Below are 24235 nucleotides of genomic sequence, written 5' to 3' on the forward strand. Positions count from 1 at the left end.
CGCTGCGGGGGATGCGCGGCGGCGCCCAGGTCCGCGGCGGCCGGTGAGTCAGCGCCGCGCCCGGGGCAGCCCCGCAGCCGGCGCGGCCCGGGGAGCTCGGGAGCTCGGGAGCTCAGCCGCCTCCCGGGTCCGCCGGGCCGGCGAGGTGACGTCACCGGGGCTGGGCGGTCTCGGCGGCTCCGCCAATGGGAGGCCGGCAAGGCGGCTCGCTGCCCGCCGCTCCGGCCAATAGCGGCAAGGCACAGCCGGGCCGTCGGCGTTGGGCCAATGGGCAGCGGGCAAGGAGCACGAGGCGGAGTTGCGAACCCGGCCGCCAATTGGGAGGAGGGGGCGGAGCCCGGGCCTTGTCAAGCGTGGCCAACCAGAGAGAGGAGCGGACCCCAGGGGGCGGGGCCGCGGCGCGTCTCCCCAATCGGACAAGGCCGGGGGCGGGGCATTCTCCCGGGCGCCCAATGGGGAGCGCGGCCGGAGCGGGCCTGTCAAGAGCAGGGCCTGGGGGCGGGGGGATGGTGAGTCGGAGATAAACACTCGGCGGCGGTGGCGGCGGCGGCTCTTCCCCGGCTGCTGTCACGGTGTCGGCGGCGCCCAGCGCCCAGCGCCCAGCGCCCAGCGCCCCGGGCCCCTCCCTCCCGGCGAGCGCGGTCGCCCGACAGGCTCTCCCCGCCCTGCTCCGCGGGGCCCGGCGGCGGCGGCGAGCCCGTGGCGGTGGGGGTTGGTCCCGCGGCCGCGGCCCCCGGTGCAGAATGGCGGCGGCGGTTCGGATGAACATCCAGATGCTGCTGGAGGCGGCCGACTACCTGGAGCGGCGGGAGAGAGGTGCACGGGGCCGGGGCCGCGCCGAGCCGGGGCCGGGGCGGGGGCCGGGGCCGGGGGCTCTGCCGGGCACGGCCGCTGGGGGGGCGGAGGGCGCGACCGCGAGCGCCTCCAACCCTCCGGCTGCCCCACGCGCGGTGCGAGGGGAGGCCGCTCCGCCCGGGGGGGCGGGGGGGCGCGGGGTGCTTGGGGTGCACGGAGTGCACGGGATGCTCGGGGTGCTCGGGGTGCTCAGGGTGCCCAGGGTGCACGGGGTGCTCAGGGTGCTCAGGGTGCCCGGGGTGCACGGGGTGCCCAGGGTGCTCGGGGTGCCCGGGGTGCTCAGGGTGCTTGGGGTGCTCGGGGTGCTCGGGGTGCTCAAGGTGCTCAAGGTGCTCGGGGTGCCCGGGGTGCCCGGGGTGCTTGGGGTGCTCGGGGTGCTCGGGGTGCCCGGGGTGCCCGGGGTGCCGCCCCGCGCAGGGCGCACCAACCTGCGGGACGTCCCCAGCGGGCAGCCCGGGCTCCGCGAGCTGAGCCTCAACAATGAGCAGCTCGCTCGCTCCTTGCACCTGCTCCGGACTGAGGGTGCTCACACAGTTTAAGGGAGGAGTTTAGAAAAAAAAAAAGAAAAAGAAATCCTTGTTCTAAGAATTCCACCTTGCATCGCTTATTTCTTGACACAACATGCTCCTGATGAAAAATAAGGTCTACAAAGGAGCTCCTGTGCAGGGGGTGGGGGGGTGTTGAAGGTTCCAGGCTCATTCATTAACTGGGTCCTCCGGTTTTCTAGAAGCTGAACATGGTTATGCCTCCATGTTACCGTACAGTAACAAGGACAGAGATGCCTTAAAGCGGAGGAACAAATCCAAGAAGAATAACAGCAGTAGCAGGTAATTCGCTAAATCTTTCTCTTTCTCTCTCGGATCACGATACAAACTGAAGAATGGAAGTGGCCTGTGGTGATTATGACCCAGGAAAACGCGTTAAGTGGCGATCAGGATTCAGGAAGGCGCACATGGTCCTAAGCCACTGGAGTCAGCAGCCCTTCTGTTTGGGTTGAGGGGACAGAAGAGAGAAATGGAAAAGCTTTGTGCTTCTTTGTGAACTTTTTAAACTTAATTTTTGCTTTTCTTCCCTTTTGGAACAACAACAAAAAATCTGTGGAAACTTCCAGTGAGATTGGTAACCGTGACAATATTTTGCCTACAGAAGTTGCAGATTCAGGGCAAGCTTTTTTTTTTTTTTTTAATGATCAAAGAGGCTGGACGTTATCCATTTCTTTTACTTTTCATAGTGAAGATTGTACAGACACGTTAAAGTATCTGATTTAGCCTAAGGGGTAGGACTTCATATTCGACATGTAAGTTAAATGCAATGGTTTATCTCCTCTGTTACATCTACTTATAATGGCAAAGAGGAATGATTGAGGTTGAAACCTGCCTTTTGGTGATGGAGGAGTAATATTAAAATATTAATATGCCACGATCCTTTTACGTTAGCCTTATAGTTCTTAAAATCTGTGAATCTCACTGGAAAGCAGGTGGTTAAGGGTCCGTGAAATCACATTAAAGCCCTGAGTACCTATGAGTACTCTATAAATGAGTACTCTATAAACCTACCCCCTTTTTTCCCCTCTTTGCCCTTAAAATATAAGTTAGCTAGGAAACCTGTTAGGTCTATTTACTTATACCTTTCATTCCAGTAAATTAAAGCCCCTCACATTTTCATCACTGGCTTACAATCCTTATTCCTCTCCCGCCATCATGTATAACTCCCTGCGGGTAACTGTATTTGGTTACCCCCTGTGACGTCACACACACCACTAAAAGCCAGGAGGTCCCACTTAAACCTAAACCCACTTGTTCTTGCTGCTGTTGTCCTTGATTCATCCCATTGTCCTTAGTGTTGCTAGAACCACAGGATGTGAGCAGCACCCATGTGCTGGGCTCTTGCCGAGGAAGGAAGGCACGTGAGGGATGGACCTGGTAATTAACCACCCCACGGTTTTCTCTTTCCCTCCCATCTTCCGCGTCACCTGGAAGTGGTAGCGAATAGATCCGTGTGTGGGTATTAGGGCCTGTAAGAATGTTAGCCCTGACTTGTATCCTGCAGTGCTATAAAACAATTTAGCTGCGTTGCATCTTGTTAGTCTTTTTTTTTTTTTAATTTTTGGAAGAATTTTGAAGCTTGTTGGCGTATTTTTTCCTGAGAAGGTAGCCCAATTGTTGCTTTTATTCTTGTCCGTTCATGGTTTAGGAGGAACTGTCCACCCTACTCGTCAAGGCTTAATCCTCAGCACTTTATTTTTTCCTAAGTTTCGCAGGAAAGTTGGGGGAGGTTCAGTGGTGGGGAGAGGAAGAGCAAGGGGTGTTGAGAGAGAGAGAGAAGTAGGCTGGTCCCCGAAGGTGATTAGGAAAGAAAAATAATGATAGCTGAGAATCGCAAGCCACGAAACAGATTCTCTTTAATATCCAGCGTTATTACGGAGAAAATAGCTGTGACTTCTGAGTCTGGGAAGAGCTCTCGTCTGTTAATGGGCTTGGTGTGCTTTCCACGGTTACAGACCAGAGGCTGTCACAGTTTCCCATATTCCTGACTAATAATGAATTAGTGTAGTACCTGCGTGGTGCCGGATCTCCGAGAGGCCGTGATTCAGCCTGGAGATGGCACCAAGCAAACGTGAAGCGAGAGCAGGTTGTTTTGTTTTACTGTGATCACTTCCTTCATGCCCCGTTGGGAATGACCCTTACCTGAGCCGTGAGCTGTCTCCCCAGAGAACGCAGTTTGCCCCCCACCCTTGATTTGAATTAGACGCCTCTCCAGGACCACATGTGGGCAGGGTTCTGAACTAGGTGAGGGCGATGGAGAGATTACTGCCGCTTCACATAACCGCCGGATAACAGTTTACTCTTAATTCAGGTTGAAACGCTGTGCTCTTTGCTTGTAGAGTCGGAGGCTACTTTTCCTTGCACAATTAAAAAAAAAAAAAAATGTAGCCACATATCCCAGCTTCTTGGGAACTAAAAATGCAGATCTTAATCCAATTCCTCTAGTTGCTTGTTTAAAAAAAACAAAAACAGAAATGAAATCGTGAATATTGATTGTGTCAGAATCATCCAGAGAGCTACTGGAATACAGGGAAGTGGAATCTTTTGTTTTTTTTTTCCCCTAATGACTTTTTAAATCAGTTACTAATAATTTAGAATTGAAATCCAGAGTTCTTAAAGGTATATTTTGCTAAATTGTAAAGCAGGTTTTGGCCCTCGTGAAAGAGGAAGTTCAGGACCCGCCAGCTAGCGCTTGAATGTAACAGTGGTTCTTCAGCTGAGCTGACAAGGAGAGTCTTTTTAAACCCAACAACTTTCCCCATTCTCCTACACTCTGTAGTTTGGCTTAGTCATCTTTTTGTGAGAATGAATATACAGATATTCTTTTTTTTTTTTTTTTTTTTTAAAAAGTAGGCTCCGTGCCCAGCAGGGAACTCGGTGCGGGGCTTGAACTCATGACCCTGAGATCAAGCCCTAAACTGAGATCAAGAGTCTGACGCTTACCCGACCGAGCCACCCAGGCACCCCTTGTTAGGATTTATTTTTTAAATGGTGATATTTGACCTTTACCAGCGATTCCAGAGTCATCAAGTCTTCCAGTAACCACATGGAAAATACTTTTGACACAAGGTACCTGTGTATTCTTATGCTTTAATTAAAAATAGAAGCCTTTACCCATTAAAAGAGTTGGCAGTCTCTGAACAGGATCGTTCTTGAAAGGCTTCCTTTCATTAACGACAGACTCTGTTCAGTCCCCCAGGGGCACTCAGTAATGCTTTAGCCGTTCGATGTACGTCCCCTTGTACAGATCACAATGTGTTGGATGCTCTTAAGGAAGCAAGTACGATCTGGAGTTTCCAAAACTGTTCAAAGTTTGGAAAGAGTTGTCCTTCCTATGGATTTGTTTAAAAGTTTAACTTCTCTTATATATATACCTTGAAGGAATCTAGAGATTTTGGGTAAGAGCGCCCTGTGCGCTATTTGCTGTAATCAGAGATTCTGTTCTTTTCAAATATCCGCCGGTCTCTCCTCCACCCCGTTCCTGGGAGGGTCCTGGCCTGCAGTTAAGCAGGGAAATCCTGACCAGCTGCTATCATATACTTTTATCCATTTAAAAAACCTGTCAGACTTTGAACCTGTTGTTCCCTGGTAAAACTAAAATGCCACGTGCTTTAGAGCCAAAGGTTTACAGTGCTGGCCTGACTGTTGTCCACCGCGCCATCCTGCTGGCCGCGGCAGGAAGCGAACTTCAGAAAAATGTGACTGAACAAGGCTGAGGGAAAAACCAAGTGAAGCAATGTAGAGCTTGTAAGGTAACCAACTCTGAGGTCCTCTATCTAGAAAACCAATATTCTAAAACTTCAAATACTGCCATTATTTTCTTGATTTTTTTTAATGTTTATTTTTTTTTCCTGGCTAACAAAAATTGATGGCCCACAAATTGATGTTGTGGAAGAGAAGTTTTATTGCTGGACGGGAAATTTCTCATTCCAAGACTATAAAGCCACACGCCTCCCCCCACCCCCCCCACCCCCCCCCCCCGCCCTTCTCTGGTGTGAGTGAGCTCGCGGGTGGTTGCCCCTGATAGGAACGAGTGGCTGAGCATTCACCGAGGGCCCGTTTCTCCATGAGAATTTCTCTATAGGTCCAGAAAGGTTCTGACTGTGGCCACATAGAATTCATGATCTGAGCCAGGGTGTCCTCTCCCAAACTGGTTAGATTCCAGAGAATGTCCATTAAGAAAGGTCGAGACTTGAGGGAGATTCCTCAAATTTATAATTAGGGAGGAGTTGTGTGAGGAGGACACTGAATTGGCCACATTGACGGGCTTCCTGTGACTTCTGTGAAAACCTGTCCACAAATTCTTAGGCCAGACCTTATAATTCAAGGTCGGCTATAAACCCCTTAATAACAGGACTTCCCGCCTCCCGCAGCTTTCGTCCAGGGCTCTCTAATCACGTTTACAGCTGCTTCCTCATTGATCCACGTGTGTTCAGTAGATAATGGACGATCATTTTTACTCCCATTTTACAGAAGGGTTAACTGAGGACGCGAAGGTGAAGAACTGTGTTTCTTCTCCAGTGCCAGTCAGTGCGAGGCTAGACTTCGCACTGCGCCCACCTGTGGCCTTGACCGGTGTGATCCTCTACGCGGCGCGGAGTTTGAGGCCCCTTCTTGAAATCACTTGGTAGCTATTCGCCAGCAGCGTTTTTCAGGAGCTTGTACGTGATCAAATAATGGCATCACAGAGTAGAAAGATTGAGGGAAGAGGGATTATTTTTACCCACTTAAAATCGTATCCTGTTGTTAAATAACTTAGCATAAAATTTTGGCGTGTACACTACACGTAGAAAAAACTGGAGGCCTGGCACCTCCGCTGCTCTGCCCCCAGCCCGGAGGAGGCTCTGGTGTTCTCTAACCCGAATTCACATCACATTGCGCAGCTGTTTTTCTCTTTGTATAAATAGCCCCCTTTTATTTCCTTTCTTAAAATGGATTACATTTCCACCAGGGATCGCGTGCCTCTTAAGTTTGTCACTTCCCCTTGGACTCTATCTTACATATTTACGTTTATCCAACTCCTCACAGGGGCTCGTTTCTTTAGCAGAGCCCGCCGAGTTTTCCTCCTTTTTCTGTTTTCTCTTTACCAACTTTGGAGAGAAAGAAGTCAAAATAATTGTATTGGTGCTGAAATAGTCCTTTAAGACCAGAAGAATCTTACTGTTTTCTTATTTTCCTTCTTTCAGATCAACTCACAATGAAATGGAGAAGAATAGGTGAGTTGGGGATTTTGAGGGTGGGATGAGGGTCGTTTTGATGTATCCTCTGATCTCAGAGACTTGGATTTTTTTTTTTCTTGGCTCTTCCCACGAGTAGCCCCTGATGTAAGGGTTTCCTCAAGTCATGTAGGCAGCGCGGCCCCTAAACCACTTAAGTAGATGCAGGGCTTGCAGGCTCCAGAGGCCACCCCCTCTCCTCGCTCCTGCGACCTGCTCCTCCTCAGGAGTGCCTTTCTGGGTGACCGTTTCACAGGCCAAAGCATTTTAGGTCATGAGCAGTGTTTCCACAAATAGTGTCTTTTTTAAAAAAAAAAAAATTACATGCTACTGAATATAATTGGTAGTTCCGTCTTAAATCATGTACACACCCAGATATATATAAATACACATATGTGTGTGTGTATTTACAGTTTACTTGTGAATAAAGATTCTCAAAATTCAGGCAAATATATGCATAGCACAAATTGGAGATGGTGATTCACTAGAGGAAGCCTGCCACCCTCCTTGGGATCCATCTGGCTGAGCCTGAGTTGATCCCTCTCACCTGGATTGCCTCTTGCTGTTTGTTTAAATCTTCATTTTCCAAATGTGGTTTGCCCCCTTCGATGATGTAGCCTTGTGGTTCTCAGCTCCGGTTGTTCGTTAGAGTCACTTGCTGAGTTTTTATTTTAATGTTTTTAAGAAATGTTTTTGTATTAAATACATTACACACATTTATATACTTGGGGGAGAAGGAACAAATTTTATAAAAGAACTTCTAGAAATCTTCAAATATAAGAATGAACAATGTAGTCGAGTCCCGCATGTCTGTTACCCAGCTTCAGCAATTATCGACATTTTGTCAATCTTGTATAATCAGAACTACCACTCCCAATGGACCATTTTAAGGCAAATCTTTTATCTCTAACAAAGACTTTAAAAAAAAAAATAATAACCACTTTTACCATGCTGGGGGGAAAAATTAATAGTAATTCTTTGTGGAGCTTTAAAATGAATGAATGAAAGAAAGAAAGAAAGAAAGAAAGAAAGAAAGAAAGAAAGACTAAATAAAATAAAAAGAAAGAAAGGAAAAGAAAAGAAAAGAAAGGGAAGGAAAAGGAAAAAGAAAGAAAGAAAGAAAGGAACCAACGCCCAGACCTCACACCTAACCATTCTGATTTAATTGGTCTGGGTTGAGACTCTGCTCTAGTATTTTTTTCAAAAGCTCCCCGGGTGGTTCTAGTGCTGCCAGTGCTGAGAACCACTGCACAGGCCTCTGTCTGGTCTCCGAGCGCCCACCAGTTTGAAACACAGGCCACCCGTTGGGATGGAGGGGCTCTCGCCGTGCTCTGCATGAACCAGATGAGCGTAAGGGTGGCTCTGTAAACACACGTGGCTATTTCACGCAAACCTTCCTCGAAGAGGGAGCCCGACTCCGAAAGTCAGGGTCCGAACGACCTGCTCCGTGAGTGGAAGGCCAGACTTCCCAGGAAGGAGAGTCTAGGAACAGGGTGACCGTCCAGCGTTTCGCACTAAGGAATCCTGTGTGTACGCGTGTGCTGCTCCCCATCCCTCTTCTTCCCTTTTCATTTCTCTGGTGGTGACTGTTTTAAGTCTGAGCTTCCCTTATGCTTTGGGGATGGACACGTCGTGGACTGGGAGCTCAAAAGGATCTTTCAAGGTGGAGAGGTAGTCCGATGTGGATTCTCTTTCTCAACTCAACTTTCTGCCTTTGGGGTGAACTGGGTAAACGGGACTCTTTCTGCTGAAAAGTCTCCTAGTTCTTCCCCACCCCACCCCCACCTTTACTTAGGCATTTGTTTGTTTACTTAAAAAAAAAAAAAGATTTTATTTATTCATGAGAGACAGAGACACAGGCAGAGGGAGAAGCAGGCTCCATGCAGCTAGCCGACGTGGGACTTGATCCCGGGTCTCCAGGATCACGCCCTGGGCCGGAGGCGGCGCTAAACCGCTGAGCCACCCGGGCTGCCCAATTTGTTTACTTTTTATATTTCCATTAGGCACTTATTTTTGTCGTTATTAAAAGTTTACCCCTTCAGGTAGGGCCCTTAGGCTTACTACAGCTTTGTGCCCTGTACCTCTGCAAGAATGCCACACAATGTCAATTTTGCCTTTGTATTTTCGCAGTTCAGGGTTGTTTATGTTTTGCCTACATTGTCTCAAGAACTTGTGCTCGGCACCAGGTATTAAGTGAGTTCACACTGGAGGCTACGCCAGCATGCTCCCCTTCCTAGAGAAATGCAGTTTGTCTAATGAGAAAGACGCAGAGAGAGTTTCAGTGAACACACGATGTGCTCAGATGGGGGGAGGCACAAGAGGCTCTGGAGGCAAAGAATCTAGAAAACTGGATTTGAGGTCCTCACTGGGCAAGCTGCCTTTAATTCCGACTGCTTCCGCGTCGCCGGTCAATGTGTGCTTGCCGAAGAGTTAACTTATCTAGTTTCCTTATTGTCCTTTCTTTTTTGGAATTTGGTCTTCTAAAGCCTTGATAATTCTTTCTCTAGTCCAGAGCATGTGAACAGAAAAGAAGGAAGTAAAGACTCAAATTTCTTAATTTAACCAAACATTGGCTGCTGCAGCCCAGAGGAGGAACTTCAAGTTGTCGGGCTCTTCTCCCCTTCTGAGTGTAGGTGCTTAAGAAGCTTCGAGTTTTAAAGTCCACGGAACAGCTGCCCTCGTTTCAATCGATTCCTATAAAAGAATCCCGCTTGGCTAAGTGCATATACACTTTAGCCATTTTTTTACCTTAAAACATCACATAAAAAGATTAACATGGCTCTCAAAAAAAAAAAAAAAACTCAGGAAAAGAACTTCTAACAATGGGAATTTCTTTTCCTCCTTGATATTGCAGAGTTGATTATAATTGGGTTGGATTTTTAAACAGAAACCTTTTCTGTGGCATTTTAGAGCTTTTGAGTAATTGGTGTTCATCAGGACTCACTACGAGGACAACCTTGGTGTTGGTCGGAAGAAACTAGCCTTCTAGGTGGTGGAGGCGGGTGTTTCCCATTCGCTAGATGAGGCATCGCGGAGCATGAAGGTGCTGTTACTAGGTGCTGGGACTACAGAGCCCGGAGGAGCCCAGGCCCCTGGGGCGGAGGGTTCAGCTTAATGTCGCTGGAGATCGGAGTGTCTGTCACTTGGCCTGTGCTTCTCTGAACTGTCATTTTGTGGGTCTAGCCACCTAAGGAAACCCTTCGAGTGTGTGGTGGTGTTTTGCTTTTTTTCTTTTTAAAACTAATCTTACAGAAAAATCTGAGAACTACAGAAAGTCTTTCTTAAAAAAAAAAAAAAAAATTTAAGTCATCCGTGATTCTAGCTGCCAAGGGAAAGCAGTGGAACTTTTGATCTCAACGGTTGTTTTTTGGAAAAAACATAGTTTGGTGTAGAAAATTGAGAAATTTCAAAAAAATACAAAAATATATATATATAAATCACCTGTAATAGATCTTGCAGCAGTAACAGCTGCCACCATTCCTGCTAAGTTCTGTACCCATCTAGACTTCTGTGCATGCTTTTCTTAAATCAACCTGGGGTCATAGTAAATAATTTGTGGTCTTTTCTTTTTTTTTTTTTTTTTTTTTTTTTTTTTAATTTGTGGTCTTTTCATCTACATTATGAATATTTTCTAGTGTCCTTAAGTCTCCTTTTGTAACGTTACTTTTAGTGAATGCCCAGCATTACCTCATATGGAGGGGCCATAAGTCCTATAACCAATCCCCTGTTTTAGGTTCTTCGCAGTATTTTGCTAATATAAACAATACTTCCTTAAACTACCTTGTAGATAAATCTCTGTCCAACGCCATAATTATATCCTTAGGGCAAATTTATAGTTGCGGAAATAATGATGTACGCATTGTTATGATTTTCGATGTTGACTGCTGGACTCCCCACTGGGCAGGTTATAGGCTGTATTTTCCTTAAACCTTCACAACGTGATATTATAATTTAAGACCTTTATGAGTTTGATATGTAAAAAAAAAAAAAAAAAAACCAGACAACTTGTTTTAATTTGCATTTGTTACATTACCAGCACAAATAATTTTCATATCTTCGTGTGTTGGTATTGCCTATTTTCTACTCAGGCGTTTCTTTTTCCTTATTTTGAAAAGATTATATCACGTGAAGGAGATTGCCCCTTTGAGTATCACATTATTGTCCAGTTTATCATTTCCTCTACAGAATCCGTTTTCTCTCTCTGTTTGAACTTGCTGCCTCTGTTGTATATTAAGTTCTCAGTTCATGGCGAAGTCTGTTTCTAGACTGCTTCTTCGGTTCCACTGATCATCTGCTCTGCTGTCCTCTGCCAGGGAGCATTGCTTCAATCATTGAGGTTTTATCATGCACTTCAAGATCTGGCAAAGCAAATCCCTCCTCCTCCCTCCTCCTTTTTTAATTTTACCATGTTGTTAGCTATTTTCACTAGTTTGTTTTTCCCTATAAACTGTATAGTCAGTCCATCTCTCCGACCCTCAAATCCTTGTGGGATTTTCAAAATCAAAATTTAATAATTTCAATATAAATTAACCTTTAAAAGTTCACATTCACGTATTAGCTCTTTCCATCCAGGATTTGGTATGTGTCTTCATTTATTCAGATCTTTTTTCTGTCTCTAAGGTTTTATAGTGTTTCCCCATAGATATTGCATATTTCTTATAAAAGGTATTCCTGCATTCTGTATATTTTTAAAGTCTCTATTATATTCCCATTGTAATCACTAATTAATTCTTGTTGGAATATAGGAAATTTTTTTAATCTTGCTGCTGATGTTATATGGCTTTGTTGGTGAAAATTCTACTGTTTTCCTTCTCTTAGCTGGTAATTCTTCTGGTCTGAATGCCTTTCAGTAGCACTTCAGCAAATGGAGACTGAGTGAATGCATACAAGCTGCAGCCAGTGGGGCCGGGAGTCAGGTGCTAGAATGGACTTTTTTTTTTTCTTTTTTTCTTTTTTTCAAAAGAAGGCTCTGGCATCTTCTTTAATAATAGACACTCGTTTTTCTGGAATGGTACAAATGCAGGCCTTGCTGGAATTAGGCAGCTGGTCTAGAGAGATTACCTCTGCTAGAGTCTTCTGACCCCATGACAAAAGGTTTGTGTGTGTGTGTGTGTGTGTGTGTGTGTGTGTGTGTGCTCTGTGGGGAGGACTCAGCAGCCTGATCTAAAGCTATTATTTTCATTTGGTCTCACGGTATTTCAGGGGCATCTGGTCCGGTCTGAGAAACCCCTGCAATCAGGTCTCTTCTGGCACGACATTCTAATTGATTGCAGGCCCCTGTAGTTATTTTGGCTTCTCAAATGGCCGAGCTCCTTATATCGGAAGAGGGTAGGGGCGTAACTTTTGCGCTGGTCCCAAGCTGTGGTAGGCATTGCACCACTCTGTTTCTGAACTTTCTTGACCACATTCAGATTTCACCCTAAGGTGTTGTAACCAATCCACATTCCTTGTTGCCACATGGGGCCGAGGGCGTGGCCTGGTTATTACAAAGAAGGGATGTAGTTATCTGTGCAAATCCGGCCTACGTTGACGTGTGGAGGAACACCCAGATTTGTACCACCGGCATCTACCTTGGACTGTATCTCTTGGATAGATGGCGTCTGCCCTCGGAAGAACCTGGAGAAGAGACATATGCTGGTTATTCAACTAATTTCCAGTCCCTACCGGAGCACGGAGGGCACCGCCTGACTTTGTCATAGACCTTAATAGTCACAGGTTGAGAAAGCTAGCAAGGACTAACCATGGCACGTATCGTGAACATTTTTAAAATTGGGCTCCAGGATGGAAATGTTAATATACTTATGTATTTCATAGTTTTAGTACAGAAATTATGACTTCAAAATGCAGTAGTTACCATGAATTGCTATTTATGAATTGCTCACTGCTGTGTTCCCCTACAGCTAGCATATACAACTACCACTGTATTTTTTTTTATAAAGGTTACTATCACGATTATCAAAAATCTCCAAAGCCTTCTGAGATTCCAGTGAAGTTGGTAATCATGATTCATCTGGCAATTATTTATAAAGGGATCATTTTAGGGAAAAGAGCAGAGTACTTTTTTCCCCTCAAAGCATGACTTGCAGTCTTCACCTGGACTTCTTGCTTAACCCAGTAGGGCTGTGTTCTCAACCCCAAATCTGGAAAAAATTAGTCTCTCTTGTGACCTGTGACCACTAGGGAGTGATTTTTGATCCCTCAAGATGATTTTCTTACTCTAGACTAAACTTATTTCTCTCACTATGTGGCTCGTGCGTAACCATATTGGAAATTTTTATCAAACCTGCAGTTGGCCTATAGAATTCACAGAGCTATTTAATTGGCTGCATCTGTGCTCAAAGTGAGGCAATAAGATGGTGAAACCTTAAAGTACGCTCTTGTTTATTGTCTGCCGCTGCTTCGGTGAAGAACCTGAAGCCCAATTTTATTTTATTTTATTTTATTTTTTATTTTTTTGAAGCCCAATTTTAATGAAACATGGTGCTCGGTGAGGGGCCTGCCGTGTAGCACGTTCTGTTCGTTAGGTAGGACTTTCCTCAAAGAGAAGCGCATGCATCGCCTGAGACCCCAGATTCTACCCTCAAGTCAGCATCTGCGGATGCTTTCTTGTTTCTAGGCCCCAGTGGGGTAACACAAAGCAAAAATCTTGGTCTTTCCCATTAGTTGGTGATGGAAGAACGCTTGGGTGTAGTCTGCAGTGTGGACGAGCGCGGACATGAATGTGGTCCATTGGGAAAGGGGAACAAACAGGTTCCGACGGCCTATGGGGCTTGACAACCTCTTGAGTCAAGCAAGATACGGGGGGGCGGGGGGGGGGTGCGTTGTGAACTTCAGCGAGGGCGGCCATCCGTCACGTCCGGAGGTGGCTCCGGTCAGTAATTCTGTGTAGTTCCATCGCCAGCCGGGTTTCAGGGCGCTCCAGGGCGGGGCCGGGTCTGCCCCGACCCCGTCCTGCCCCAGGAGCCCGCCGTGCCCGGCCGTCCAGGGAGGAGGGGGCCGGGGCAGCGGGCCGGCGGGTGGCCACGGTGTGCTCCCACGTTCCCATCCGTGAACCCCCTTCCCCCCGCGGGCCGCCACCCCGATGCTCCGCTCTGACCTCTGGCCCTTCCTTTGCGGAAAGGGGGCGTCCAGCTGCAGCTTCAGCCAAAAAGCCGACAGCGCCCGGGTATCGGTGCCTCCCTTAGGCGGCCGCGGCCCGACCCGGCCGGTAGCCCCACGGGCCGCCTTCAGGTCGGGAAGAGCTTTGGGGCCGCCCGCAGCCGGGTCCCCCCCCCCCCCCCCCGTGGTCTCCGTCTTTCCCAGGCTGTTCCCCGATTTGCAAACGTGCTGGCGGGAGAGACCCAGAGAGACCCCGGGACTCGGGTCGGGGCCTGGAGGGCGGCGGGCAGGTGCCCCGGGGCCCCACTCGGTGCCCCACTCGGTGCCCCACTCGGTGCCCGGCTCCCCTGCTCACGGCGGACGAGACTTAAGGGAGCAGCGAGGAACTGTGCCGTGTCGAGACCTTTGAATCTTCAACATTCTTGGAATTTATTTTGACCTTCACTCCGCACCCCTCTATTTTCTGAGTAATCGTTCTTCTCCCAAGGGTTTGCAGTGACCCCTCGGGCAAGTTCACACCCATTCTTCAGTCTCCTGCTGGGAATCCAAAGCCTGTTCCCTTGATATTGCTTTCTCAGTTATCAGGGCTTTATACTGCAGTTCGTGTCTGGTGCAGCGCCTTCTTCCCCACTTTTCTTTTTCAAAAATCTGGCAATCCCTCACACATTTCCTCTTCAAGATGGACTTTATGCAAGATTTCACTTGTTCCTGAGAGACCCCGAGAGGCAGAGACCCAGGCGGAGGGAGAAGCAGGTTGCTGCGGGGACCCCGGGGTCACGCCCCGGGCCCAAGGCAGGCGCCCCACCGCTGAGCCCCGGGTGCCCCCCAGATGGAGTTTACACTAATTCCCTAGAGTTAGTAAGAGCCCTTGGGATCTTCTCCTTGGCATTGTGTTAAATTTGTAGACCAGCTTGGGTAACCTTGGCAGTTGCTTTCAGGTTTCGTATCTACTACTTTTGGATGCGCTACTTTTTTCAAACATTTACTCAAATTTTCTTAGGTCTCTCAGCAAAGTTTTAGACTTTCCTTCCTACAAATCCCTCCTAAGCTGTTTTTAGTTGATTCCTCCACATGCTGCCCTTTCCTCTGTGTCGTATGAGGGAGCGTTTAGGTTCTTTGGGCACAGACGGCACATCCGGGGACGCGCTTGGGTTCCGCAGGCCAACATCTCCCCTACTGTCCTCGGGCTGCCGCGGAGCCGCCGTAGCGGGGGACCGGGTGCCCTTCGGTGCTTTCCGCCCAGCCTCAGGCTCCCTTCCCCGAGACTCAACAGGCTGTCGGCCAAGAAGGAGGCCTTTCTTTCGCACACATTTTATAAGGATTGATAAGGTCCTCACTAATCTAAAATTTTTTTTAATTCCAGTATAGTCAGCACACAGCGTAAGATCTCGGGTGTACAGCACCGTGTTGGGCACAGGTGCCCTCCTTCGTCCCCGTCGCCTAGTCCCCCCTCCCCTCTGGTAACCACAGGTTTGTTCTCTATAAGTAAATGACCGAGTCTTGGTTTGCCTTTTTTTTTTTCTTTGCTCGTTTGTTTCTTAAATGCCACGCGTGAATGAGATCACATGGGTTCCTCTCCCTGATTTCGGCTGGCAGTCTGGCCTCTAGCTCCGTCCGCAGCTGAAGAGGACCGTGCTGTGTGCATGTTGTACGCATCTCCTCTATCCGCTCATCTCTCCCCGGACACCTGCGCCGCTCCCGTGCTTTGCCTGTTGCAAATAACGCTGCCGAGAAACACAGGGGGGCATGCACCCCCTGGAATTAGTGTTTTTGTATTTTTGATGGAAATACCCAGGAGTGCGGTTGCTGGGCCGTGGGGTAGTCCTATCTTTAACTTTGGGGACCCTCCGCACTGTTCCCACAGTGGCTGTACCAGCTGGCGTTCCCCCCACAGTGTAACGGGGTTCCTCTTTCTCCTCATCCCCGCCCCTACTGGTGTGTGTTTCGGATTTTTGCCATTCTGACAGGTGTGGGGTGGTATCTCCTTGTCGTTTTGATTTGCATTTCCCTGGTGATGAGTGATGCTGAGCACCTTTTCTAGTGTCCGTCGGCTCTATGTCTTCTTTAGAGGAATCTCTGTTCGTGTCTTCTGCCCAGTTTTAATTGGATTATTTGTTTTTTGGGTGTTGAGTTGTATCTGTTCTTTATATATTTTGGATACTAACCCTTCACTGGGTATGGCATTCGCAGATGTCTTCTCGCGTTAGGTAGGCTGCCTTTTATATTTGTTGATGGTTTCCTTCCCTGTCCTTGCTGATTTTTTTAAATGAAAAAAAAAAATAGTATCTTTAGCATAAAGCAAGATCTGTATTGTCATAGAAAATCGGTTACATTTTCCATTAAATTTCCTTAATGACAAAAAGATAACTTTTCTTTAAAGAAGAATTGGATTTTTACCAGATAGCTTCCATCTACCTTGTGAGACGCTTCGAGTTTCCTATTGATTTTTCAAAGGAATATTACAGTGCCGTACATACCTGTTTGACCCCGGTCTGCAGAAGAAGCTAGGACTGAATGAACAACCGTCGCCATATGGAGAGCACTCATGTCAGACCCCGGCCGGGGGCTTCTGTACCTTGTCCCAGATAACATACTGGCCTCTGGGCACGGCGTTCCTGTCTACTGCTGGGTTAAGTTACTGGCTGAAGGTCACACAGGAAGTGAGTGGCAGAGCCGGGATCCCAAGCCTTTACTCTTACACGCTACAGTAACATTTGGTTGTGTAGTGATTCACAGATTCAGACTACTAAAGGAACTAAAAATAATAATAATAATAAAATTTGAGATCCTTTTCAAAACCGTACCGAAGAAAAGTTATAGTTTTTATCTAATCCAGTTCCCCGCAGGTATAGGGCACACTTGGTTCTGAGCATTGCCGGTGATAGCTCCGATCAAAGATCTGTCTCTTTATGCTCCCAGAGGCCAAAGGTGTATCGTCCGTTCAGAATAATTAAAGCTGACTCTTTCTGGAAAGTCAGCACCCAAGGTTTATCAAGGTTCGTGACCTAGGCACGAAGCCGTTGGATCAGCGCAAGCAGAAGAGGCCGCGGGACAGGAGGGAGCCAGGACTCGGCCCAGCCCTCCTCTGCTGGGGGGCGGCGGCGGGACCGCCGGGAGGAGTTCTAAGGTGGGGATCCAACCGGGGTACCGAGCCGCTTCCTGCTCCGTTCACATGGCAAAACGCTGCCGGCTCCCCGGAGGGGAGTTATACTAGTTCAGCGAGACACTAGACCCGGGAGAGGACCGGAGCCCGGGGCAGGGAAGAGTCAGGAGTGGGAGGACGTGCTCTCAGGGCTGCGCAGGGACGCGGCCAGACGCCGGGGTGCCCGTGTCCCGGCCCAGGAGCCCCAGGGGGAGCGGTACGCGGGGGTTGTTTGCTTATCTCGTTCAGGAATTGAGTGTCCCTATAACAGGACGGACTGGGCCTGCTCCGCAGACCTCACCCTTCCCCCGTGGTTGGCCCAGGTGCCAGCCGGGGATGTCTGCAGCCAGGGGGCAGGTGGGCAGGGCGGCCAGGGGGCTGCAGCCGTGGGGGCTGCAGGAGGCCAAGGCGGGTAGACAAAGTTGGCTTCGGGCCCCGACACAAACCCAGGAAGAGCTCTGGTCTTATTTTCCTAGAACCAGGCCAAAAGGTACTGAGTGAACATGTGTTCTCCTTCGCCTGAATTAGTCAAGTGGCGTATTTCTAGTTTCACAACAGAAGCGTTCTTTGGAAAACCTACATTTGGGTAGTGAGAATTCTACTTTCTGGGCTAGATTCCCTATATAACTAGAAATGACGATGCATGGAAAGATGACTTTATTATGTTTTTATCAGTAGACAAACTTCCTAAAAAATTTACATACTCATATTTGTAGATAACCCCACGTCGTAAAATGACTAATAGGGCACTGTTCTGAATCATGCGGTGTTTGCAGATAACAAGTAAGCTGGAAAGTGTCTGCATCTAATTTTTAAACTTTTTTCCTAACTTGACAATGTGTACACTTTGGGAGAAATAGTTTGGATAACTGTATAAGTGACAATACCTAGTGTTTCTAGTATGGTCTGTGCCCGTGGCTCTTCTTGAACACCATGACTGAAGGTGAACGGGTACATTTTACACACGGGTTCTGCTTTTCTTTTGCCCTCCTGTAGTGGTGGCAGGAGCAGACCTCCCGTGGGAGTCTTTGCTTGTGGCCCTTCTGCACGGCTTTGAGGCAAGCGGAAGACCTACCGGAGAGCAAAGGCGTTTCTGTACCGTGAGGTCTGCCCAGCTCGAGAGTGGATGCTGTGCTCTTCAAGTCTGTCAAGGCCTAGAGGGTCCTGGGAGAGCTGGGGGAGCTCCTCCGAGAGCTGGGCCAGGAAGGAGGCTGGGAAGGACACGGGATGCACCGCGGGCTGGATCTGCCTTGAGGGGAACATTCTGAAGTCTCCATGTGCAGGGTGTGAGCCGACTTCCCGGTCATTACCGCGCCTACGACCTCCAGCTTTGTGAAGCCGTTTCCTTGTTTTGGTCCCAATTTTTGCTAATACGGTCAACAATTTGAAGTGGGGGGGGGGGGAGGGCAGACAAATTAAGCTTTAAGGTCGTCCCCCGGTTCAGCCGGAGGGTAGCCCCCCAGGCTCCGGGGCCCCCTGCTCCGGTGGTCGTGTGGGCCGAGCGCGTGTGAGGAGGTGGAGTAGAGATGGCCCGTGTCCTGCAGGGGCTACGGTCTCGAATAGGCGACATAAGCCACTCCGCAGACGTTTATTAAGGGGGGAGGGGGCGCTGGGATAACTCAGCAAGGACTAAGTGGCAGGCCCAACTTTCTTTCTTTCGAGACTTTATGTCCATATAAGAAGACAGAACCATTTTGCCTCTGTTTTGCCCAGGGCTGGCAGGGTTTGATATCTTGCTTTCCCTCATTTCACGATGTATCGGAGACTTCCTTCCTAGGAGTAAATAGAGCACATTCGGGCTCTTTGCATAGCTGCATAGTATTCCACTGTAACCAGCTCCCCATTGATGGTGACTTGGGCGGTTTCGACCTTTGCTTTAGGAGGCAAGCTGTGACGAATCCCCGCACAGGTCGCTCGCGTGTGGCAGTAGTCTACACGGCCGTGCTGTAGACCTACTGGTCCATAAATGGGAAAGAGGAAGTATGGGTTGAAAGGGCGTTGTCAGGTTACGCCGTAGCCCAGAAACCTGGAGCTAACCGGATAAATATGCCTAATAGTAGGTCTTAGTCCCGCCCAAACACCTGTATTATAGAGACTTGCGAAAACCCCGGTTCGGGCTTCTCCGCGGCTTCCACCACAGTTGTCCAATTTCCAAATGTTCATTTGACCAGAGGTCATCGGTGGCATTTGCCTGGGTAACTTCCTGCTCTTTTAGAACTTGTTCTTTCAGGTGCCTTCCAGCCCGCCGTGAAATCCTCAGTGCCACTGTGACCTTGTTTTTGTAGGCGGGCCCATCTTCGCTTGTGCCTGGAGAAGCTGAAGGGGCTCGTGCCGCTTGGCCCCGAATCGAACCGACACACTACGTTGAGTTTATTGACAAAAGCCAAATTGCACATAAAGGTGAGTGTATCCTTGGGATTCCTTTTTAGCGTTCCCCGTCCAGTGAGGGGGTGTCTGTTTCTTTCTTTTTTTTTAATTTATATATTCATGAAGGGGGGGGTGGTTGGAGAGAGAGGGGCAGAGACACAGGCAGAGGGAGAAGCAGGCTCCATGCAGGGAGCCCGAAGCGGGACTCGATCCTGGGACCCCAGGATCACGCCCTGGGCCAAAGGCAGGTGCTGAACCGCTGAGCCACCCGGGGGTCCCCCGGTGTGTCTGTTTCTGAGGGAAAGCACCTGTGTACCTCCGTGACCGTCCTCTCCTCTGGAGAGCCCTCCAGCCTGCCTCTCGATGGACCTCGGGTGTCCCACGCCCAGCACGTCCAGAACCCCACCGGGCCTTTCTCACCCCTGCATAGCAGAAGTTCAGTGACCCTGCAGTTGTCCGTTTGCTGGAGCCAGAACCTGGGCTCATCCTTGCTAGCTCTTCTTGCTCTGCAGCCATGCGTGCCTCGTCCTCTCCAGGCCCCAGATGTTTCCCAGGCTAACTTCCACTGGCCCCACCATCGAGCACTGCAGGGAACTCCTCAGAGGCCTCCCTGTGGTCCTCCGGCCACCTCTGAGCCTTAAGATAAGCCTCATGATCCCCAAGAATAATCTTTCAAAGCTCAAATCAACATGTCACTGCTTAGAATTCTTCAGTGGGCCGGGATAGTCTGTCACAGGCCTGCCCCAGGCCGCGTGACCTGCCGTCGCCTGCTGTACAGCAGCATCTCGTGCCCTGTCCGCCCCTTGCACTTGTCACGCTCTTACCACAGGGCCTCTGTACGTGCTGTTCCCTCGGTTTGGTATGCTTCCCCTCCCTCCCTCACCTAGCTGACTTCTTGTCATCCTTCAGATCTCAACACAGGTATCACTAGCTCGGGGAAACCTTCCTGCCCTGCCTACGGCCTTCCTGCCACAGACGGGCCCATTATTGGATCTTTCTCTCTTAGCACTTATCGCAGCTGACCTCAGACCGTGACTTATGTGACTGGTTGTCCCCACTGTCAGAGGGAGGGGCCCAGGTCTGTTCGGTGCCCCTAGACCCCAGCACCCCTAGAGGGTCGGAAACAGTCAGCATGTAGCCAACGCTCACCGTTTAGCGTGTTTCTAGAACCCTAGAGTCGCTATTGTCCAAATGTCCCTTCACTTACGGTCAGCGGCCTGCACACGTGACTGTTCTGGAGGGAAAGAGCCCGTGTTTAGAGCAGCATAACCACAGTTAAACAGATTGGGAAACGTGTTTAAGCCCTTTCTTGGACGATGTGGAATCAGGACTTGAAGGGACACTTCCTGCTGTAAGGAGGTCCCTGTGGTGTGGGCTGAGCGGAGCTCAGGGGCTCACCTGCGGATGCAGGTGCTCAGCGGCCGCACTTCCGCTGGGATCCAGCCCCGGGGGACGGGGCACCGTGCACCCCCCGAAGCCCTGCACCCCCCGGAGCCCCGAGCCCCATACCCTGAAAGACCCCACACCCTCAAGCCCCACGACGTGCCGGTCCCCTGGGACAGGCTCCTGGGGGCAACTGGCGTGTGGGGTGCCGGGGGAGGGGCCAAGTCCGGGCCGCGCAGGAGCTGTGCCCGGGCGCCAAGCACCCCCTGACTTGCAGAAACTGGAGGATTGTGACCGAAGAGCCATTCACCAAATAGACCAGCTCCAGCGGGAGCAGCGGCACCTGAAGCGGCAGCTGGAGAAGCTGGGCATCGAGAGGATACGGATGGACAGCATCGGCTCCACCGTGTCGTCGGAGCGCTCGGACTCGGACAGGGGTGAGCGCCCGCCCCGAGTGCGCGTGCGAGTGCGTGTGCCTGTGTGCAGGGGCCTGTGTATAGGTGCGTGTGTGCAGGTGCCCGCGTGTGTGCCTGTGCTGCCAGATGCACGTCCGGACGTGTGCATGCCTGTGTGCAGGTGCTGTGTGCGTGTGCCTGTGTGCAGGGGCCTGTGTATAGGTGCGTGTGTGCAGGTGCCCATGTGCGGGTGCCCACGTGCGTGCCCGTGTGCCGGATGCACGTGTCCCAGGGTGGGGCAGCCCGAGGCCCGGGGGTGACGGGGCGCGCCGTGGGGCCATCGGGCCGGGCCGCCACCACCCATGTGTGTCGCCCCGCAGAGGAGGTGGACGTGGACGTGGATGTGGACGTGGACGGGGACGCGGAGGGCGCGGACTACCTGGCGGGCGAGCTGGACTGGAGCAGCAGCGGCGTGAGCGACTCGGACGAGCGGGGCAGCCTGCGGAGCGCGGGCAGCGACGAGGGCTACGCCAGCTCCAGCAGGAGGCGGCCGGCGGCCCCGCACGCGCGCGGGGGCCTCTGAGGGCGCGGGCGCCGGCTGCCGCGGGTCCCCTCCGCGTGGACCGGCTCCCGGGTGCCCCGAGGTCGCCCCGAGGTCACGGCGACCCCCGGCGCGGGGTGGACGCGGGCCTGGGCCTGGGCACCCGCGCCCTGCTCGACGCCCCCCGGCGCCCGCGGCTCCCCCAGACTCGGTTTCCCCCGAAGTGTGTTCTGCTACTTGTCTCTGGAACATTTTTTTTTCCTACCTCAGAGATAAACGAGATCTCCATTTCCCACTTAACACGAAGCGATTATGCCTTTTTTTCACCCCCAGATAAGTGACTTTTGGTCCAAGTCTAATCTATTTTCCTATTTGACTTTCAGCAATAACTGAGCTAGTGTCCTCGTCAGTGAAGGACAAGCCGCGTGTCTACCCTGTTGCAGGTGAACAGGAGGGGACGGCTCAGCGCCACTAGGGCCCCCCCCCCGTGTGGGTGCACCCAGGAACTTCCCTGTGGAGGCTTCCGGGTCGATGGTTTAAAAGGCTGATCTTCCCTTTTGGTTATGATTTCTCCCTCAAGTGGTCTCCCACTTTGTAGCATTTTTATTTAAGCTAAAAAAAAAAAAAACAGAGCACATGTTATATGTACATAAGACACATTAAATCTATAAATACTATTTATTCATTTTATATAAACTAATGTAATGGAAAACAAATTCTTATGACTTTGTGCTTTTATAGATGTTCTAGAAACTTTGTATGTAGGTATCTACAAAATTGGTTCATTCCCCTCAACTATTTTTGCATTCATACTTTTGGGGCCGAGGTTTTTCAGCCTCTGGCGAATCTTTTTCATTGAATCTGAACCATTTGTAAAAAACCTGTGACGCCGAAACAGAGCGTGTGTCACGAAGTGACGAGAACATTCCTAAAATGCACAGACGCACCGCGACCTAAGGGCTCCACGGCCGAAGCGGCGGCCGCCCACCCCGCGCTCGGGCCCGGGCCCGGCCTCGCCTGCAGCGCCTCCGCCTTCCACACCACTCCCGAGTTCAAACCCGCTCCGCGCCGAAGCTCGTGCCAGACGTGAAGAGCGGTCTAAACAAGATTACTTTTGTTTCTCCATTTTAATGATTCTCTATTAATTTTTTTTTTAATTGGAAGTAGCTGATTCCTAAACGATTCCAAAGTCCCCTGTACTTCTGGTTTTGTTTTTTTTTTTTTCCTGCATTTCAGCTTTGGGTGGGGGGAGGGGCAGGTGACACAAAGGATTTTTTTTTTTAATTGTTGGAATCTTTTCCAATGACCAGCTGAAGATTTGCACTGAAATACAACTTGTATGCCTTTTGCATTTTTAAAGCCTGCTTCCTGATTTAAGCAGAGTGATAGTGTTCAAAGAGCCAGCTCAGCCTGTAACATGTTTGAAAAGATGTACCTGCACTTTGAGGTCCCTCTCGAATGCCATTCGCTGGACCTCTCAAGCGTTTTAATTGCTACATTCAAGCGCCTCCCAAGTCCAAGATGCTGGATGCCCTGATGGCATCGAAAACTCAAGACTTTGGGCAAAGCTTGTGGGCTTGCATTGGGGGAGGGGAGGGAACAGAATTTGTGTATCTGTTTGATTTAGAAATAAGGCATCTGAGAGATGCCATTATTTTCTGTGTTTAAGTTAAACTGCATTTTTGTCTTTTGGTTGAAATATGAAATGTACTGTCCCGATATAAAACGGTAATTATTTGACCTTTGCACTGTTCGTCTGGTCCTTTTCAGTTTGATTGCACATATGAATGTGCGACTTGATAGATTTTTAATGCACATGTGATAAACCGACACCAGGCCCAGACCTTAGTTTTCAAAGCGCGAGGTGGACCGAATCGACGCGCCAGCTGGGCCTCTCTCGGACCAAAACTGTGACCTTCAGGACCGGCAAACAGCCGGCGGCCCCTGCTCCCCGTCCCCACGCGGCGCCGGCCTATCCCCTCGTGCACTGACCCACCAGCGTGACTGCTCAGAGCTATAAAGTCTTTTTGGTTGTTTTGGGTTTTTTAAGCAAAATGAAAAACCTTTCTGTGAGGGTTGGCGGAGGAGGGGGTGGCGACGGGCAAAGACAGAATCCCCAGCCTCTAAGACTTTGACAATTGTACGTGCCCAGAGCTGTATGTAGACATAGGCACGTGCAGATTTTTGTGTAAAATTGATTTTACGAAACAAACCTATACTCACTGATTCCACTGCGATGCGGGTGGAGAAGTCCGAAGGCCACTTCCACGCGGTGAGAACATCCGTCCGTGCGCCGCGGTGCCCATCGCAGCAGGGCCAGCTCGCCCCGCCTGAGGGCTCAGAAAGGCGGGCGGAGCACGCAGGGGCCTCGCGGGGGTTTTCTGCTGAGCGAAGATCCTGAGTTCAAGGAGCTGCCAGTGACCGCTGGCTCCTGCCCCGTCACAGACCCGCCGCCAGCGTGTGCTGTCCTCTAAATCACTCGCTTGAGCAGGACCTCGAGTCTCCTGTTCAACCCCAGACTCTGTTCAGGGTCGCCTCAAAGCTGAGCACTGCAGGAGGCCGTGGGGCGGCCGCTGGAGCGGGTTTGTTCTTGAAGGAAGCGTCCTCCTTAGTCTCCTTAATACTTTTTTCCCAAAAGCCACAAAGGGTCCTTGCCTGGGTTTCCCGTGGGCCTCTCTGGTCCGTCCCTGAAG

The 24235-nt window shown here is 50.1% G+C and overlaps 1 protein-coding gene across 2 annotated transcripts; it reads left to right on the forward strand.

Annotated features, from left to right (window-relative positions):
• Window positions 1-516: 516 nt before the first annotated feature.
• MXD1 (MAX dimerization protein 1) lies at window positions 517-23290 on the forward strand. 2 transcript variants are annotated; one of them, XM_072746151.1, is made up of 6 exons: window positions 517-816; window positions 1583-1682; window positions 6587-6616; window positions 19142-19256; window positions 20884-21106; window positions 21224-23290. In XM_072746151.1, exons 1-6 carry the CDS (start codon window positions 744-746, stop codon window positions 21319-21321), a joined length of 639 nt encoding a protein of 212 aa, XP_072602252.1. In that variant the 5' UTR covers window positions 517-743; the 3' UTR covers window positions 21322-23290. The 2 variants fall into 2 exon arrangements, with proteins under 2 accessions (XP_072602252.1, XP_072602251.1); XM_072746150.1 differs by having other exon boundaries at window positions 20884-21043; window positions 21382-21971.
• The last annotated feature ends 945 nt before the right edge of the window (window positions 23291-24235 follow it).

Source organism: Vulpes vulpes, unplaced genomic scaffold (assembly GCF_048418805.1).
Source record: "Vulpes vulpes isolate BD-2025 unplaced genomic scaffold, VulVul3 u000000657, whole genome shotgun sequence".
In the NCBI taxonomy this organism is placed as follows: Eukaryota; Metazoa; Chordata; class Mammalia; order Carnivora; family Canidae; genus Vulpes; species Vulpes vulpes.

Bases quoted from the DNA above. Each gene is read 5' to 3' on its own strand.
- MXD1 (XM_072746150.1), top strand. From the start codon at position 744: ATGGCGGCGGCGGTTCGGATGAACATCCAGATGCTGCTGGAGGCGGCC. The intron at 817-1,582 runs GTGCACGGGGCC...CCGGTTTTCTAG, and splicing joins CCTGGAGCGGCGGGAGAGAG to AAGCTGAACATGGTTATGCC. The intron at 6,617-19,141 runs GTGAGTTGGGGA...TTGTTTTTGTAG, and splicing joins AATGAAATGGAGAAGAATAG to GCGGGCCCATCTTCGCTTGT.